We start from the raw sequence: 15,278 nt of genomic DNA, 5'->3' as shown, positions 1-15,278 counted from the left end.
CAACATTGTGCACGTTTGTTCAACCAATTGCTCTCGAATTGCTATACCCTAATTCCAAATGTACTTTATTAGAACTTCACATAGGTTGTAGTACGGTAGAATAAAAAAATAAACGCAACCTAGTGTATTAACGGTCTGGGCTTTGCTTTAATTCATATTTACGTTTTTTTTTGCTAATACTTTGACACGTCTTTCTCCATCCGCACTTCACGATATTTCTCTTCTCACACAGCCCGAGAGACGCAATATTGGCTTTGCAGAAATAGGCCACAGAGGGTCAGCTTTTTGTGATATTCAAAGCTTTGATCAGCGTAAAAAATGTATTAGATAATTTTCAAACCTCCCTGATATAAGCACTTCTTGCGGTTTTTGTTTCCAAATTCAACAACGATTTAATGCTAAATTTCGTGAATTTTCATCAAGAATGTGATTATCAAAAAAATAATAAAACATAAGCAGAAAATATCAAAATTTAAATCATTTTTTTAAAAAGGAAACAATAATAAGTATAATTAATTTTTCTCCTTCACAACAACGAATCTAAGAATCATATATATATACCGGTATACATATTTATTCGAGGATCTTATTTATCGTACACCTGTTTATTTAAAAGAATAATATTAATTCAATTTATGTTTTTTATGTTTTCTGGTGCCAGACATATATTATTCGTCTATAAAATTCATAAAAACGTCATAATAAATTTTATATAAGATTTTATTGCGTCACTGTGAGAGGATCCGCGCGAATGGAATAGTCTGGTCTAGGTTATCCCACCGTCTAAAGCGGCCCTGAAAACCATACTAATAAAAGCTATAAGTAATATAATCAATAATATTAAAGGTGAGCAATAGATCTTTGTCGATTGCGTATTAGATTCCTGCTCACTGATGACTGTGTGCACAAGTAATATGATATGTGATAATCATTATTGACTGTAATCAATAGGTTATTTTACGCCATACTAAATAATTTTCCATGATGAAATGAGGATTATTTGAAAAATAAGCAAAACAAACAGACACGGCAGTAAATGTTCGAGTATATATATTTATGGCAGTATATATCTATCGGTAATCAGTAGTTTATTTTCTCACCATACTGAAAGCATACTTTACCATACTTGATATTCAAAATGCAATAAATAATGAAAAAGCATTTCAGGGTGAGGGGAACTGCGGGAAACCAAATATGGTTATCGAGCAGCGGCACCCATAAAGGAGAAAACAATAATAAAAAGCCGAACTATATATTATGTTATTCGAAGAAAATAAAAACCTGCTATGCCCAGTAGTCGCATGTTTCAACAACAACAAAAAACGACTCCGTGCACCAACAATCTGAGTAACCATTTGTCTCAATTTCATTATGTTAGTCACATAATTCGTCTACCCAGCCACTCACATGTACACCCAATGTATGTTTCAGCAAGTGTTATCTCTTTATGTATCCAATATCTTTTGCCTACGTAAGTCTTCTTTATTGATGCATTTTCTCCCAAGTATAGACGTATATGCTCTTGAGATGTTGTTGTAAAATAGGGTATTATCCATATGGGTGCCTAAAATATATGGATCATTGTATTGAAATCATTGATTACATACATTTCTGGTAGTCGATACAAGGTAACAGTTAAAATACTCAGTCTGTTTGTAACAGAGCAGAAATATTTTTCGAGTAAGTATTAATATTAATCTTTCGCGAGTTTTTGCATTCTGCCCTTCAGTTAGCTAAAATCCATCAGATGAACATTATTACCTACATTATACCAAGGTAATCTCAATTTTAAACATTTAGATGAATTATAATTTTACCAGTTAAATTCGACATGTTGTCTCGAACATAAAAGCAACTACGAAAGTATTCCCACATTTGGAATGATCAGTATTTCTCAAGCACAATCATGAAAGTAGTTGCCAGATATTTCAATGAACTCATATTCCAAACAATGTATTATTTATGATGAATAATTTTGTTATATTATTCATCTCTTCTGCAGTTGTTTTAAAAAAGTATGTCATATTAGAAGCGGGTGTAAGTTCACTGTTTATATAAACTTTGCCTTGGGCTATTATTCGACGGCACGGTGTCTGAAAAACGTGAAAACGCTTATTTAAAAACGGGGCAAGGGGTAGCAGCGTAATGATATGTTATATGCTGCGAAACGGCTATTTTTGGGTTTTATTCTATTGTCAGCATGCATTACTTTCGGTGAGTGATTGTTTAGTATTTCTGGTATATATCTCGTTGTTTATGGGTCGTTCATAAGAAGTTGAAGACTGATTTGCTCGCTATTAGTTTGACTTCAAATGTGACCAGCCTAACTTGTACATTGCTACATAGCCTACATAGTAACGTTACTTTTTAGTGTATCGTGTACCAAAATCAACCGACAGAGTAGTGCGAACAATAATACGAAGTGGTATGAATAAAAATGTACCAGACTATAGCAAAATGAGGGGAAGCACGACTAGAACTGGATCCGTGTGGCCGAAGCCTCAAAGTATGGTTTCAAATTCCAAGGTAAAGCAACCCATGGATATTTTGTAAAATTTCTTATTCTTTCCAAAGCTTTGAACAAGACTTTGAGGTGACAGTCCTAAGCCCACTCCAGCAAAACGCTAATTTTTCCTATTTTGCATTACTTGCATTATAAAAATAACTAAATTACCTGAATATGTTCCTTTATCGACTTCTCTATCAATAGTCGAATGATAACTTTCTATCACTTGAGGGTGCCACGCATCACCAGGTGCAAAGGTGTGATTTTCAGAGAAGGATCTTTGTTAATGTGAAATGTATTACACAGATAGCGTTTAGCTTCATCTTAGTTGAGAAAGTGTGGGAGAGTGTGGTATCTCTTACATTGGGCCAATGAAAGCACATAATACCGGCGTCCATGTCCGTTAAGCATTAGATTTGACCTGATTTACAGTCCACAGTGTTTTCTAATTTACGTTTTCAAAATGGTACGCACTCTGTAATATTGCCCAATATGTGAGTATACTAACCCGTCGAACAACTCAAATACAAAATTGGTGGTCAATCTCTCATGTATTATAGATGTATGTTCTATCGTCTTCAAAATTCAAGTTTGAATACACTTTGAGTTCATTGAGATGTGACGATGTTGACGAAACTATGAAACGATACATGAAGATAATATTCGGAAATACAACCAGGGTACTTACTATACAGCATCATTATTTATCTTACCGCATAACAACATTTTTTTCAGTAAATAGTCGCAATAAAATATGGTCGACCGATAAAATCTGCTAATACAGAGTGACCTAAGAAAACAGCTCATGCGGGTATAAATTTTCAATGCGTCGACTAATGTGTATATATAATTTAAGATCTTTGACATATATTATTCAAAATAGAAAAATAACTAATTTTTTGACAAGGATGAATAACCAATGCCGTTCGCAATATGCGATAATAAGATCTACATGTTCGTATAAAATAATGTAATAATGTAAAATAATATATGCATTCATAACAAAAAACTTTTATCTGTAGGAAATTAATAAATGGAGCAGGAATTCAGCATTGGAAATCTTGTATATTCATCTGTCGTATGATTGTGAAGATTATCCAACAATAAAATCTTCAGAAAGATGTAAGATGCTTTAATTCAACACCTTTTACCCTATGATTTCCTTGTATTGTATGTCAGGTAATACATATCTGATAACTAAAGAACTCAAGCAACATTGTGTTATGATACGCCAGTCTAATCTTTCACATTTTGGCGACATAAAACGTCACTTTTATGTTTAGTATCTAATTTTTGGTCACCGCTCAAAAATACCTTGCACATATTCGTAACTGGATATATATAATAATAACAATATGTATTCATTCATAAGTTTTTCATAATCCAGCATTCAGACATTATTATTTGCAGATGTGCTTTCGGTACAGGACACAGCGATGCTTATTGCTGACACCCAGTGGGGAGTCATGAGAGGTAAAATTCATCCATACAATCAATATTTAAATTAATCAATTTCAAATTCATAATTATTCTGTTTCGGTTGCATTAATCAAAAAATTAATCATATCGCAAACCCCGAGGTGTGAAAACGTTTGGTATTAAAAAGGGCATTCGTTTTCATACTATGCATCAATTGGTTAATACGATTGCCAATTTCATAAAAAATGTATTTCGTTATTAAACGCCATTTAGGTTTTCGTATGAAATCTGGTGTCTGGTTATGTCCCATTGATACAATTTTACACACTAGTTGCAATCAGTCAAAATTCTTATACCAAAATATATTTTCCATGATGGAAAATCTCAGTATTATTTTGGCCCTACTTATTTTCAACAATCTGGCAACACTGATTGAGGCCAAATCAAGAAGCGGTTATACTCACTCTGATAATTGTTGATACTCAACACAGAATATCTTTGAAACAGCGCGTTTTAAAATTTTAAATTTCATTTGTACAGGATTGGAAACGTTTAGTCAACTTGTTCATATTAACGAAGATAATGAGGTACTGTTAAGGTTGATTTTTCAAGCAGATTTAGCGTATAGCAATGTTTTCATTTGAACATTTGCTGAATTCCAGCACTTACTTGTATTTTAATTGAGCTCTTATTAAATCAGGTATATACATGTAACTTGAACCTTCAATTCATGCTGAAGAGATACAAATTTATTGCGTTTTTTTCTCAAATAATATGTGTTTGTTCTTCATTTTTACGATTTTCAAATTGTTCCAGATTGCAGTAAACGCATGTGCAATTGAAGACTTTCCTAGATTTCAATATCGAGGTCTCATGTTAGATACAGCCCGACATTTCATTCCAACTGAAACAATTCTTCAAACATTAGTAAGTACAAATAGTGATCAAGTTGTTTATGAACGGATAAGTGATATCGGATTCGGAGTCCTATCATTGGGATTCCCGGAGTCGGATTTTTACTGCTCCGGAGTTAGAGATTGAAATTGTAGAAATCAACAGCCAAAGTAATTTTAATCTTCACATCTGCAAATGTTAATTGTCAATGTTATGCAATTATGAATATGCAAAACACATGTATTACATTGGGTAAAAGAACTTTGATGTGCTTCGTGGAATTAATGGTAGGCATATAAAGGTGTATTTAATGAAGTAAAAAACTTAATTAACGATTAAAATAAAACTAACCTGATTAAGATACATATTGTGAGATGACTTCATAACAAAATTTCGAACTTGTAACAGAACTTTATCAACTCATTATAAATATTGAAACAATCCTTTAGAATGTTCAGATATTAATATCCATTGTGTTGATTCATATGCAGGAAATCATGTCGTACAACAAGTTAAACGTATTGCACTGGCATATCACCGACCATCAGTCCTTTCCGCTTGAGTTCAAAAGATTTCCAGAAATAGCAAGACACGTAAGTCAATACTAGTTATATAAAATCCTTTGATATTCACATTATCGACTACTTAGATTGTATCTCCTATTTCAATGGCTCGGTAAGTACGTAGGAGTAAGTACGTTTCGAAAGGATTTAATTGTGTCTTTTTTTGTCCAGTTTTTCATCAGAGTATTTATAGGATAAACTACTCTATCGATTTTGAAAGGAGATTGCTTAATATAATACATTTATAAGAAAATTTGCCCAAAGGAAGGTCAGGCGTACTCACTTAGAAATATAGGAGATTGGTCTTTGGGTGGAGCAACGGACGACCATAAAAGTGCCAAAAGCAACTGATACTATGAATCAGGGGTGTGCAACCTGCGACACGCGGGCCAAATGCGGCCCACAAAGATAAATTGTGCGGCCCGCAGAGAAGTGCCAATTTTGATTGGCTCGCGAAACGAGTTAGTCTAGTTAATCTGGTACGTGCTAGCAATTCCAATCGTCGCATACCAGTACTTGAGTGCCACTGTCATATTAGCAAAACTAGCTAGAAAAATCCTGTTGCAAGTACACAATGTTATAAAAACGTGTTTCTCACTAAATTCATTTAAAGTCGATGTGACAATAAATTTAAATGGCAGTTTTCTCTAGAAATTTATGCGTTTCAACTCACCATTTCTGCAAGGAACCCTAACAATACCGTAGGATCAACAATAAAAAAAACTTGGAAGATAAAAAAATTTGTGCTCGCAACTACTAGAAAGGCTATCTTAAGGAGCGGCCCGTGGCTTAACCCAGTTATTGTATCTGGCCCTTTTGTAATAGGTTGCACACGCCTTCTATAAATTCTAGTAAATTCCGCAAAACTGTAGTTCTTGAAAAAAAATCAGGCTTAAAATATTTGGATTGTAGCTTTCACTTACCTTCCCAAGTAGAATAGGAAATTAAAAGTCAGTTCAATCCGTTCCGATTCATGAACCTAGTTTATGGGGGGAAAATACCGAGAGCGAATAAGTCGATCACCTTTGTATCTGTGGGTAGGGAGAGCCCAGCTATCTTTCCCACAATCAACCATTTCACGATATCTATTTGAGTCATATACCTAATAAATATATTTATTGACGTTAAAAGTTGTATTGTATATGCATATTTATATTTTAACAACAGTTAACAAATTTAGCAGTTTCAAATAGATTTTTATTGAAATTCGGGTTCGAACAATTTTTTCACAGTTCTTCGGTCTGGGTTTCTTGCAGTCGTTTTTGCATTGGGCACTTCTACCTCAAAAAACTGAACACTGATTGAGAATAACACCTGTGATTTTTGTATACGCGGACCTTTTTTACCTCCCGGACTCTAGTAAATATGGGGGTTAGGGCAAGTTCCAACACCCCGGGTCATCCTTGTTTCCCCCAGCACTGGAAAATATAAGTTACTTTTTGCAGGGTGCATTTGACAACGGAAAGTCTGTTTACAGAGAGGAAGACGTTAAAAGAATCGTTGAATTTGCAAGGTTACGGGGGATCAGGGTCATCCCGGAAATTGATCTCCCCGGTCATGCTTCCGCATTAGCAAAATCTCGACCGGACCTTTTTCTGAATTGTTACTCCGTTAGTAAGTCGATATACAATATTTGACAGTAGTTTTACTTCCTAACACACACACACACACACATTACGAACTTTTTATTTACATCTTAGCAAATGGTGTTCGGGACGACTCTAAGGGAACACTCGACCCTTTGAACCCGGAAGTTTATACGTTTATAGGAGCACTTTACTCTGAACTTAAAAATTTGTTTCCGGATGAATACATACACATAGGAGGAGATGAAATATCTCACGAATGTTGGTAAGTAGCCTTCACAATTGTTGTTTATGGTCATCGAAATTGTTTATCAGGATATGGCCAAGCTTTCTGCAAAACTGCAAAGAAAAACGACATAGAAAAACTTCAGCGACAGATAAAAGAAATCCATATCACTCATTTTGTAGCATAATAATAATGAGCCGCTTGAACAATAAAACTTCAGGTCTCGATGACCACGTAAGACTTTTGAAGTTGAAGATTTATTGCTCAAATTCTATGTCTACTACCCCACTGTATTTGTTATCTATATGTTTTAATGATTTATTTCATGTTTTAAAATAGTATGTTTTACAAATAAAGTAGTAGTGAAATAATACATTAACCGCATTCAAAACATATATACAACAGTCACGATTTTTTTTATTAACGTGATAATCTGAAGTCTAGCTTGGCTTGTTCGTTCCCTTGGCTTATATCATGGAATTGAATATAAATCTCGTTTTAGTGATTCAAACGAACGCCTCAATTTAATTTTTTTAAATGGTAAAGTGTTATTAACATTTGAAACTTTAGTATTATTTGGTTTTTAACAAATTTCAGGCTTACTAGTTCTGAATTTCGTAAATATATGGTAAAGAGTCGAACAACCGAAAAAGAAATTCATCGAATGTTCATTGAAGGCATTTTACAAAAAGCAAGGAAATTAAACCTGAAACCTATTGCATGGGATGATGTGTTTTCTCATGGATACACGGAAGTGAGAAGTATTTTTAACTTGGCATTTGCTAATATAGACTACAGAGCACAGGTCACAGAGATGTATATTTCCAGTTCGGTGGACCAGACAGAATAAACCGCTTCCGCATTTCAATGACCTTTGACCCAATACGGTCATTTATCACGCCAAACCTATTGAGACCATCACTATTATATATGTGTACAGTCGGTTCTAACACAAAATTCATCTGAAACAAAATTTGTATTAAATTTAGACTCCCGCAACAATTGAGGTTTGGACAGTGGATCATCCGGAGGATAAAGTAGGAGATTTAACCGATGCATCGGTAGATGTAATCGTTTCTTATCCATGGTATCTCGATAACACACTGAAGCGACAGTGGGATATTATGTACTTGGCTAAACCTGCGGAATACGTCGGTTAGAATTTCATTTTTCTATTTTTTGTTTTTGCTGATTTTACTTTACATTTGGGAGGAGAATCAGAAAATATTTGGTCATGCAAACTCGATTGCTAGTCTCGGATATTAGTGCCGTGGTTTTCAAAGTGGGCGTCGGGACGCCCAAGTGCGTCGTTTCAATTTTGCTAGGGCTCCGCAAATATTTTGTGAAATTGTATCTTTTTCGCGGTACGTAGAAAAAGTCTAAATATGAAGTTATACTGCAAAACTGGTCGAGCGTAATAGTAATACTTAACAAGAAAAGTCTAAAAATAAAATTTGCAAGTCTGGTGGAAACTATTTGGACTTTGGAATCACGTAGTTTTTCCTCCATGGCCGTAATTAGGACGAAATATCGATGTTGGGTAAATGTTGAAAGAGAAATGCGTGCGGCTCTCACTATTCACCTCTAGGTCCAATGACAAAAGAAGCGAATACAAATCATATCCTTGAAAGTGATTTCACTGACGTTTGTCGTTCAAATAAAAATCAATGCAAAAAAAGGTCTTTTATTGAAAAATATTCGAGACGTTTTTCACAGGGAGTCGCAACTTGAGAATTATTCTTGAGGGACGTCACTCACAATACAAAGAAGTTTGCGAACCACTGTATTAGTGCATTCACGGGATCACCGGTTCTATAGATATCGGGTTCAGCATTCATGTTATCCACCCAATAAAGACCGAGTGTTACCCAGGCTGTGTGTACGAAAATAACATTCACTTATTATATGAGTGATCGTAAAGAAACAGTTTTGGTCGAAGTAGAACAACAACAACATATTAACTGAACAATCTATAGGCCCGTTTCGTACCCAATAAATGTTCTTCATTTTCGTAATAGTAATTGAGAAATTTATGGATTCTGGTTTTGGGGTGTCACTCTGTTTATATCATATAAAATCATTTTCTTATTTTGCGCAGTTGTCCATTGAATATTCAATAACATACCTACTGACTTATGGCTATCGGCAGTTGGCCAATTGGCAGTCGTTGTAAGAAGTAAAGTTATAATGGGTGCTAAACTCTTCGACCCGTGTAGGAAATATTTCATATGTATAAAATATTGCTTTTTATATAATCCCAGAACAAAAGAATCTTCATCATGTCTTGGGAGGGGAGTCTTGCATGTGGACAGAGCATGTTGAAGCGAACAACGTCATTACCGAAATCTGGCCTTTAGCTTCAGCTGCAGCCGAGAGATTATGGAGCAGTAAAAAAACGACAGATTTAATTGACGCTGAGACACGCTTGAATAATCTTCATTGCGTAATGAAATGGTATGTGAACCACCTGGATTTATTCTTCTCATCTAATACTTGGAAAGCAGATAATCTGTTAGACAACATAACGTTACAAACCCGGAGTAGTAGGTTGCATAGTTTTAGTAATATTTCAAAATCCTTCTCTTGAAATTCATTGTTGTAAATAGCACCTTCTCTATCCATGATATTGCTGAATAGCTTTGTTTTCTGATATCATGACTTTTGATATAAGGCTTCAAATTACCGTTTGTATCGCTATAAATGATAATCTATCATTCCTTAAAGTTTCGAAAAATATTCATACTATTCTTCGATTACAGAATAAGAAATTTTTGAACAGTTAGTATTACATGTGTTATTTTTTCAGTCGAAACGTTCACATCACACCAATACTACCTGGTGTATGTAACATCGGTTGATGGACGAAGAAATCATAATAAAAATAGCAAGACTCGTACAAAATCCGATTCCCAGCTTGGATTAACAGAATTATGACTCCGTCTCTCCAAGTTGATAAACATTTGAAGTCGACTCCAGTACCGCGGCCTTGCACTGTGAGCTATAAGTTGTACATTCTCGAGTTTGGGAGCAATACAACTTATCATTTGATAATGTCATAGACTCATAATGTTGCACCGCGTGTTATTTTTTGGTAAATTTACAATAAAAAAATCCGAACTAATATTATTTTTCAATACAATAATTCAGACTGAACATAATTATTGTTTAATACTTGAGTTCCTTTTTTGCATTGATTTTCATAATATTATACACCTGAAATATATTTTTGGTGTAACTGGGACCGTCATTGCTGTTATATAGTTTCATCTAACTTTTCTGTAGTTTGTGTGTTTTTTGTTGCACAAAATTCATTTAAACCAATGAAATAAATAACCTCCAACGGGCAGGAATTTTTTCTGTAATGCAAACATTTTCTTTTAAATCCTAATTAAATTGAACAATATTATTTGTGGAACAGTGCAAGTTATTGGACACTAAGTGTACATATGGGTTGTCTCGTTATTATGTTGTTGTTCTTGTTGGTATTTTTCTTCCTATTGTTATGAAAAATTCTTTTCTCATTATCTACTCTCTACTGGACCAATTGCTTTGAAATATTCAGTGGTTAAAGATTGTATTTTTCCTTAGAGGGCTATTACTTTTATTTATTTCAAAAAATTTCTGTGGGCTCTATGGGATACGTTTTTTTGTGTGCGATGACGTCATCAAAAATTGCGCAATCGTGAAGGCTGCGGTACCGGCAGTCTACTGTGACCGATTGCATACCAGTACTACTTCGTTTTGTTTTCGTGTCCAAATAATCGAATATCGCTCTCTTTTATTCAATATGTTTCCTTAAGCCTTCATTTTTCAATTTACCTTCAATTATTAGAAATATCAATAGAAATTTTCATATTTCTATTTTAATTCAACAACTTTACGAAAAGAAATGTATTCAAGCTTTGCGGCTCAATCCCGCCGCCTTCATCCACATGGATTTTGCAATCGATCTCGGCTTAGGTGGAGGGCGCGGTAGGCCGAGCACTTTATAGAAAACGTCCGGATTTGAATCTTCAAAAGTCTGGAGTACAGTAGCAGCTAACGTCGATATAGATATGTTCCAATGCTTCAGAGAAATAGATTTGAGACAATACAATACCAAAGGAAAACATTCGTCTGCATTTACTTCCACCAGGCTCATAATATACTCATTATCAAAGAAATATAATGACCGTTCGGCAACCTGAAAATGGATGTATGCAGGTATTACTTGGGATTTTATGTCAGATTTTAGATATAAAGCAGAGCTTGTGATATTTTTGTGGATTACACTCAATTTGATACCAATCAAATATTTGATAGTTGCAGAATAGGATCCAATATTTGCCTGAATTAAATAAATTTATTATCTGAATCTTTTCACAACTACAACGGCGGTACTCTTTTATTGATTTGAGGGACGTGAATAAAAAGCGTCTTTGCTTGAGATATCGAATCCGTAACCCTCCGATGAGATCGTGAATCTCATCTCTCCGATTCAAGCGATATTTCGCACGGTCATTACCCCCCCCCCCCCCCCCCCCCCCGAAAATATTGTTAAGTGCTAAACAGCGGGAAATCATAGCCTAGAAGTGATATTTATTCGAAATCAAATCACAATTTTGCCTTATTAGGTATAATAATTGGTCGATAGTGTTCTTTGAGGATAGAAGGTTTATTTCAAAATAATTATATATATATATCAAGTAGGCTACCTCGCAGACGTAGCGTACGTAAACTTATAGGTACAGTATATATATTTAGAACATAGTATTCTCATTGGTAAATAGGATTTGGTGATGTCATTTTTGTTCAGGCAGATATTATTTTGATCAATAGGAAATCGCAATCTAAGAATCTACAATGAGTCAAAAATTCTTTTGCATTGTAAAATTCTATTCACTTAAACTAATTCATGTCTCACGAGAAACGGTCGCTGATACCTATAGCTTTCAGCCAAGCTCTAAATATATATATGTCACTATGCTTCGGGATAATAACAATAAACAAGACCTGGAAATGATGGCTCGTGATGCATTTTGACAGCTGTTTTAGTATCAGATTTTGGTTTTTTGTGAATTCACCAGGTTGCATTGCATCAATTAATTCTTCCAATTCGCCGAGAAATAAAACTTCTTTGGTGCTGCAAGTTTTTGGCCAAAATTTGAACAAACCCTGAAATTGAATTACATAGATAGTTGAGAAACTCTATCTCTATTATGTTATGCTCGACATTTGAATCAGCGCAGTTTACTTCGCACATTGAATGTTAAATATATGGGGTATGGGGCATCGTGCAAAGCGTTAGGAATACGCTCGCCACCGTACCTCTTATTACACTGCGTGAGTTCGCAGATTCGAATCCCATGCGGGGAAGTTGTGTGCGAGAGGATTGCTGGACTTCCATAGACGCCGTAGGTTGGTTCACGTAACCGCTGGTCGGTTACGCCTTCCTCCACACCATCAAGTCCATGGACTGACTCATCGCCTTATGATTAAGCCGTCTTATCGGCTTCCCTTTCCCCCGGAATAAATATGTAAATCCTATCCTATATGTAATGACAATTATACTTTAATATACATAGAAAGGCAATTTTCTTACAAAATGGTAAGCACACCTACTTTTAAAATACTCGCAGCCGTCTTAGGATCTTTTTCCATGTATTGAACGACACAATAAACCAATTGAGGTTGAAAGAAAGCCATGTCTTTCGACGAATGAAGGGGAATCAAAATTTTATCCAAAAATAAATGATGTTCTGGCTTCATCGGGCTTACGTATCCATTGATAATACTACCATGGCCGTAATTAGGACGAAATATCGATGTTGGGTAAATGTTGAAAGAGAAATGCGTGCGGCTCTCACTATTCACCCCTAGGTCCAATGACAAAAGAAGCAAATACAAACCATATCATTGAAAGTGATTTCACTGACTTTGGTCGTTCAAATGAAACTCAATGCAAAAAAAGGTCTTTTATTAAAAAATATCGAGACGTTTTTCACAGAGAGTCGCAACTTGAGAATTATTCTTGAGGGACGTCACTCACAATACAAAGAAGTTTGCGAACCACTGTGTTAGTGCATTCACGGGATCACAGGTTCATGTTATCCACCCAATAAAGACCAAGTGTTACCAAGGCTGTGTGTACGAAAATAATATTCACTGTGGTTGTAAAGAAACAGTTTTGGTCGAAGTAGAACAACAACAACATATTAACTGAACAATCTATAGGCCCGTTTCGTACCCAATAAATGTTCTTCATTTTCGTAATAGTAATTGAGAAATTTATGGATTCTGGTTTGGGGGTGTCACTCTGTTTATATCATATATAATCATTTTCTTATTTTGCGCAGTTGTCCATTGAATATTCGATAACATATCTACTGACTTATGGCTATCGGCAGTTGGCCAATTGGCAGTCGTTGTAAGAAGCAAAGTTATAATGGGTGCTAAACTCTTCGAAACGTGCAAGAAATATTTCATATGTATAAAATATTGCTTCCTATACAATCCCAGAACAAAAGAATCTCCATCATGTCTTGGGAGGGGAGTCTTGCATGTGGACAGAGCATGTTGAAGCGAACAACGTCATTACCGAAATCTGGCCTTTAGCTTCAGCTGCAGCCGAGAGATTATGGAGCAGTAAAAAAACAACAGATTTAATTGACGCTGAGACACGCTTGAATAATCTTCATTGCGTAATGAAATGGTATGTATGAACCACCTGGATTTATTCTTCTCATCTAATACTTGGAAAGCAGATATTCTGTTAGACAACATAACGTTACAAACCCGGAGTAGTGGGATGCATAGTTTTAGTAATATGTTAAAATCCTTTTCTTGAAATTCATTGTTGTAAATAGTACCTTCTCTATCCACGACATTGCTGAATAGCTTTGTTTTCGGATATCATGACTTTTGATATAAGGCTTCAAATTACCGTTTGTATCGCTATAAATGATAATCTATCATTCCTTAAAGTTTCGAAAAAATATTCATACTATTCTTCGATTACAGAATAAGAAATATTTGAACAGTTAGTATTACATGTGTTATTCTTTTCAGTCGAAACGTTCACATCACACCAATACTACCTGGCGTATGTAACATTGGTTGATGGACGAAGAAATCATAATAAAAATAGCAAGACTCGTACAAAATCCGATTCCCAGCTTGGATTGACAGAATTATGACTCCGTCTCTCCAAGTTGATAAACATTTGAAGTCGACTCCAGTACCGCGACCTTGCACTGTGAGCTATAACTTGTACATTCTCGAGTTTGGGAGCAGTACAACTTATCATTTGATAATGTCATAGACTCATAACGTTGCACCGCGTGTTATTTTTTAGTAAATTTACAATAAAAATATCCGAACTAATATTATTTTTCAATCCAATAATTCAGACTGAACATAATTATTGTTTAATACTTGAGTTCCTTTTTTGCATTGATTTTCATAATATTATACACCTGAATTATATTTTTGGTGTAACTGGGACTGTCATTGCTGTTATATAGTTTCATCTAACTTTTCTGTAGTTTGTGTGTTTTTTGTTGCACAAAATTCATTTAAACCAATGAAATAAATAACCTCCAACGGGCAGGAATTTTTTCTGTAATGCAAACATTTTCTCTTAAATCCTAATTAAATTGAACAATATTATTTGTGGAACAGTGCAAGTTATTGGACACTAAGTGTACATATGGGTTGTCTCGTTATTATGTTGTTGTTCTTGTTGGTATTTTTCTTCCTATTGTTATGAAAAATTCTTTTCTCATTATCTACTCTCTACTGGACCAATTGCTTTGAAATATTCAGTGGTTAAAGATTGTATTTTTCCTTAGAAGGCTATTACTTTTATTTATTTCAAAAAATTTCTGTGGGCTCTATGGGATACGTTTTTTTGTGTGCGATGACGTCATCAAAAATTGCGCAATCGTGAAGGCTGCGGTACCGGCAGTCTACTGTGACCGATTGCATACCAGTACTACTTCGTTTTGTCTTCGTGTCCAAATAATCAAATATCGCTCTCTTTTATTCAATATGTTTCCTTAAGCCTTCATTTTTCAATTTACCTTCAATTATTAGAAATATCAATA

General features: G+C 34.8%; 2 protein-coding genes across 3 annotated transcripts; one reads left to right on the top strand and one right to left on the bottom strand.

The window, feature by feature from the left end:
• The first annotated feature begins 2,038 nt into the window (after positions 1–2,038).
• Positions 2,039–15,254, top strand: LOC120348665 (beta-hexosaminidase subunit alpha-like). Of its 2 annotated transcripts, none has more exons than XM_078117736.1 (14): positions 2,039–2,214; positions 2,372–2,526; positions 3,067–3,186; positions 3,529–3,628; positions 3,917–3,979; positions 4,466–4,512; positions 4,742–4,852; positions 5,311–5,412; positions 6,828–6,996; positions 7,083–7,233; positions 7,792–7,948; positions 8,184–8,349; positions 13,693–13,885; positions 14,242–15,254. In XM_078117736.1, the coding sequence occupies exons 1-14, from the start codon at positions 2,151–2,153 to the stop codon at positions 14,291–14,293; spliced, it is 1,650 nt and encodes a 549-aa protein (XP_077973862.1). In that variant the 5' UTR covers positions 2,039–2,150; the 3' UTR covers positions 14,294–15,254. The 2 variants fall into 2 exon arrangements, with proteins under 2 accessions (XP_077973862.1, XP_039274796.2); XM_039418862.2 differs by lacking the exons at positions 13,693–13,885; positions 14,242–15,254 and adding exons at positions 9,456–9,648; positions 10,001–10,594.
• Positions 11,042–12,962, bottom strand: LOC144428067 (serine/threonine-protein phosphatase 2A 56 kDa regulatory subunit epsilon isoform-like). Its single transcript, XM_078116729.1, has 3 exons — positions 12,796–12,962; positions 12,187–12,348; positions 11,042–11,377 (listed from the first exon to the last, which is right to left on the bottom strand). The coding sequence occupies exons 1-3, from the start codon at positions 12,940–12,942 to the stop codon at positions 11,090–11,092; spliced, it is 597 nt and encodes a 198-aa protein (XP_077972855.1). The 5' UTR covers positions 12,943–12,962; the 3' UTR covers positions 11,042–11,089.
• Positions 15,255–15,278: the final 24 nt, after the last annotated feature.

The sequence above is a fragment of the Styela clava genome, chromosome 1, assembly GCF_964204865.1.
Source record: "Styela clava chromosome 1, kaStyClav1.hap1.2, whole genome shotgun sequence".
In the NCBI taxonomy this organism is placed as follows: domain Eukaryota; kingdom Metazoa; phylum Chordata; class Ascidiacea; order Stolidobranchia; family Styelidae; genus Styela; species Styela clava.
Note: the sequence above shows the minus strand (reverse complement) of the source record. Positions and strands in the feature narration are given on the sequence as shown.

Excerpts from the sequence above, each read along its gene's own strand:
- LOC144428067 (XM_078116729.1), bottom strand. The coding sequence starts at position 12,942 with ATGAAGCCAGAACATCATTTATTTTTGGATAAAATTTTGATTCCCCTT. Across the intron at positions 12,349-12,795 it reads CGGCTGCGAGTATTTTAAAA|GGTTTGTTCAAATTTTGGCC; the intron begins GTAGGTGTGCTT and ends ATTCAATTTCAG. Across the intron at positions 11,378-12,186 it reads TCACGAGCCATCATTTCCAG|GTTGCCGAACGGTCATTATA; the intron begins GTCTTGTTTATT and ends ATCCATTTTCAG.
- LOC120348665 (XM_078117736.1), top strand. The coding sequence starts at position 2,151 with ATGTTATATGCTGCGAAACGGCTATTTTTGGGTTTTATTCTATTGTCA. Across the intron at positions 4,853-5,310 it reads AAACAATTCTTCAAACATTA|GAAATCATGTCGTACAACAA; the intron begins GTAAGTACAAAT and ends ATTCATATGCAG. Across the intron at positions 8,350-13,692 it reads TAAACCTGCGGAATACGTCG|AACAAAAGAATCTCCATCAT; the intron begins GTTAGAATTTCA and ends ATACAATCCCAG.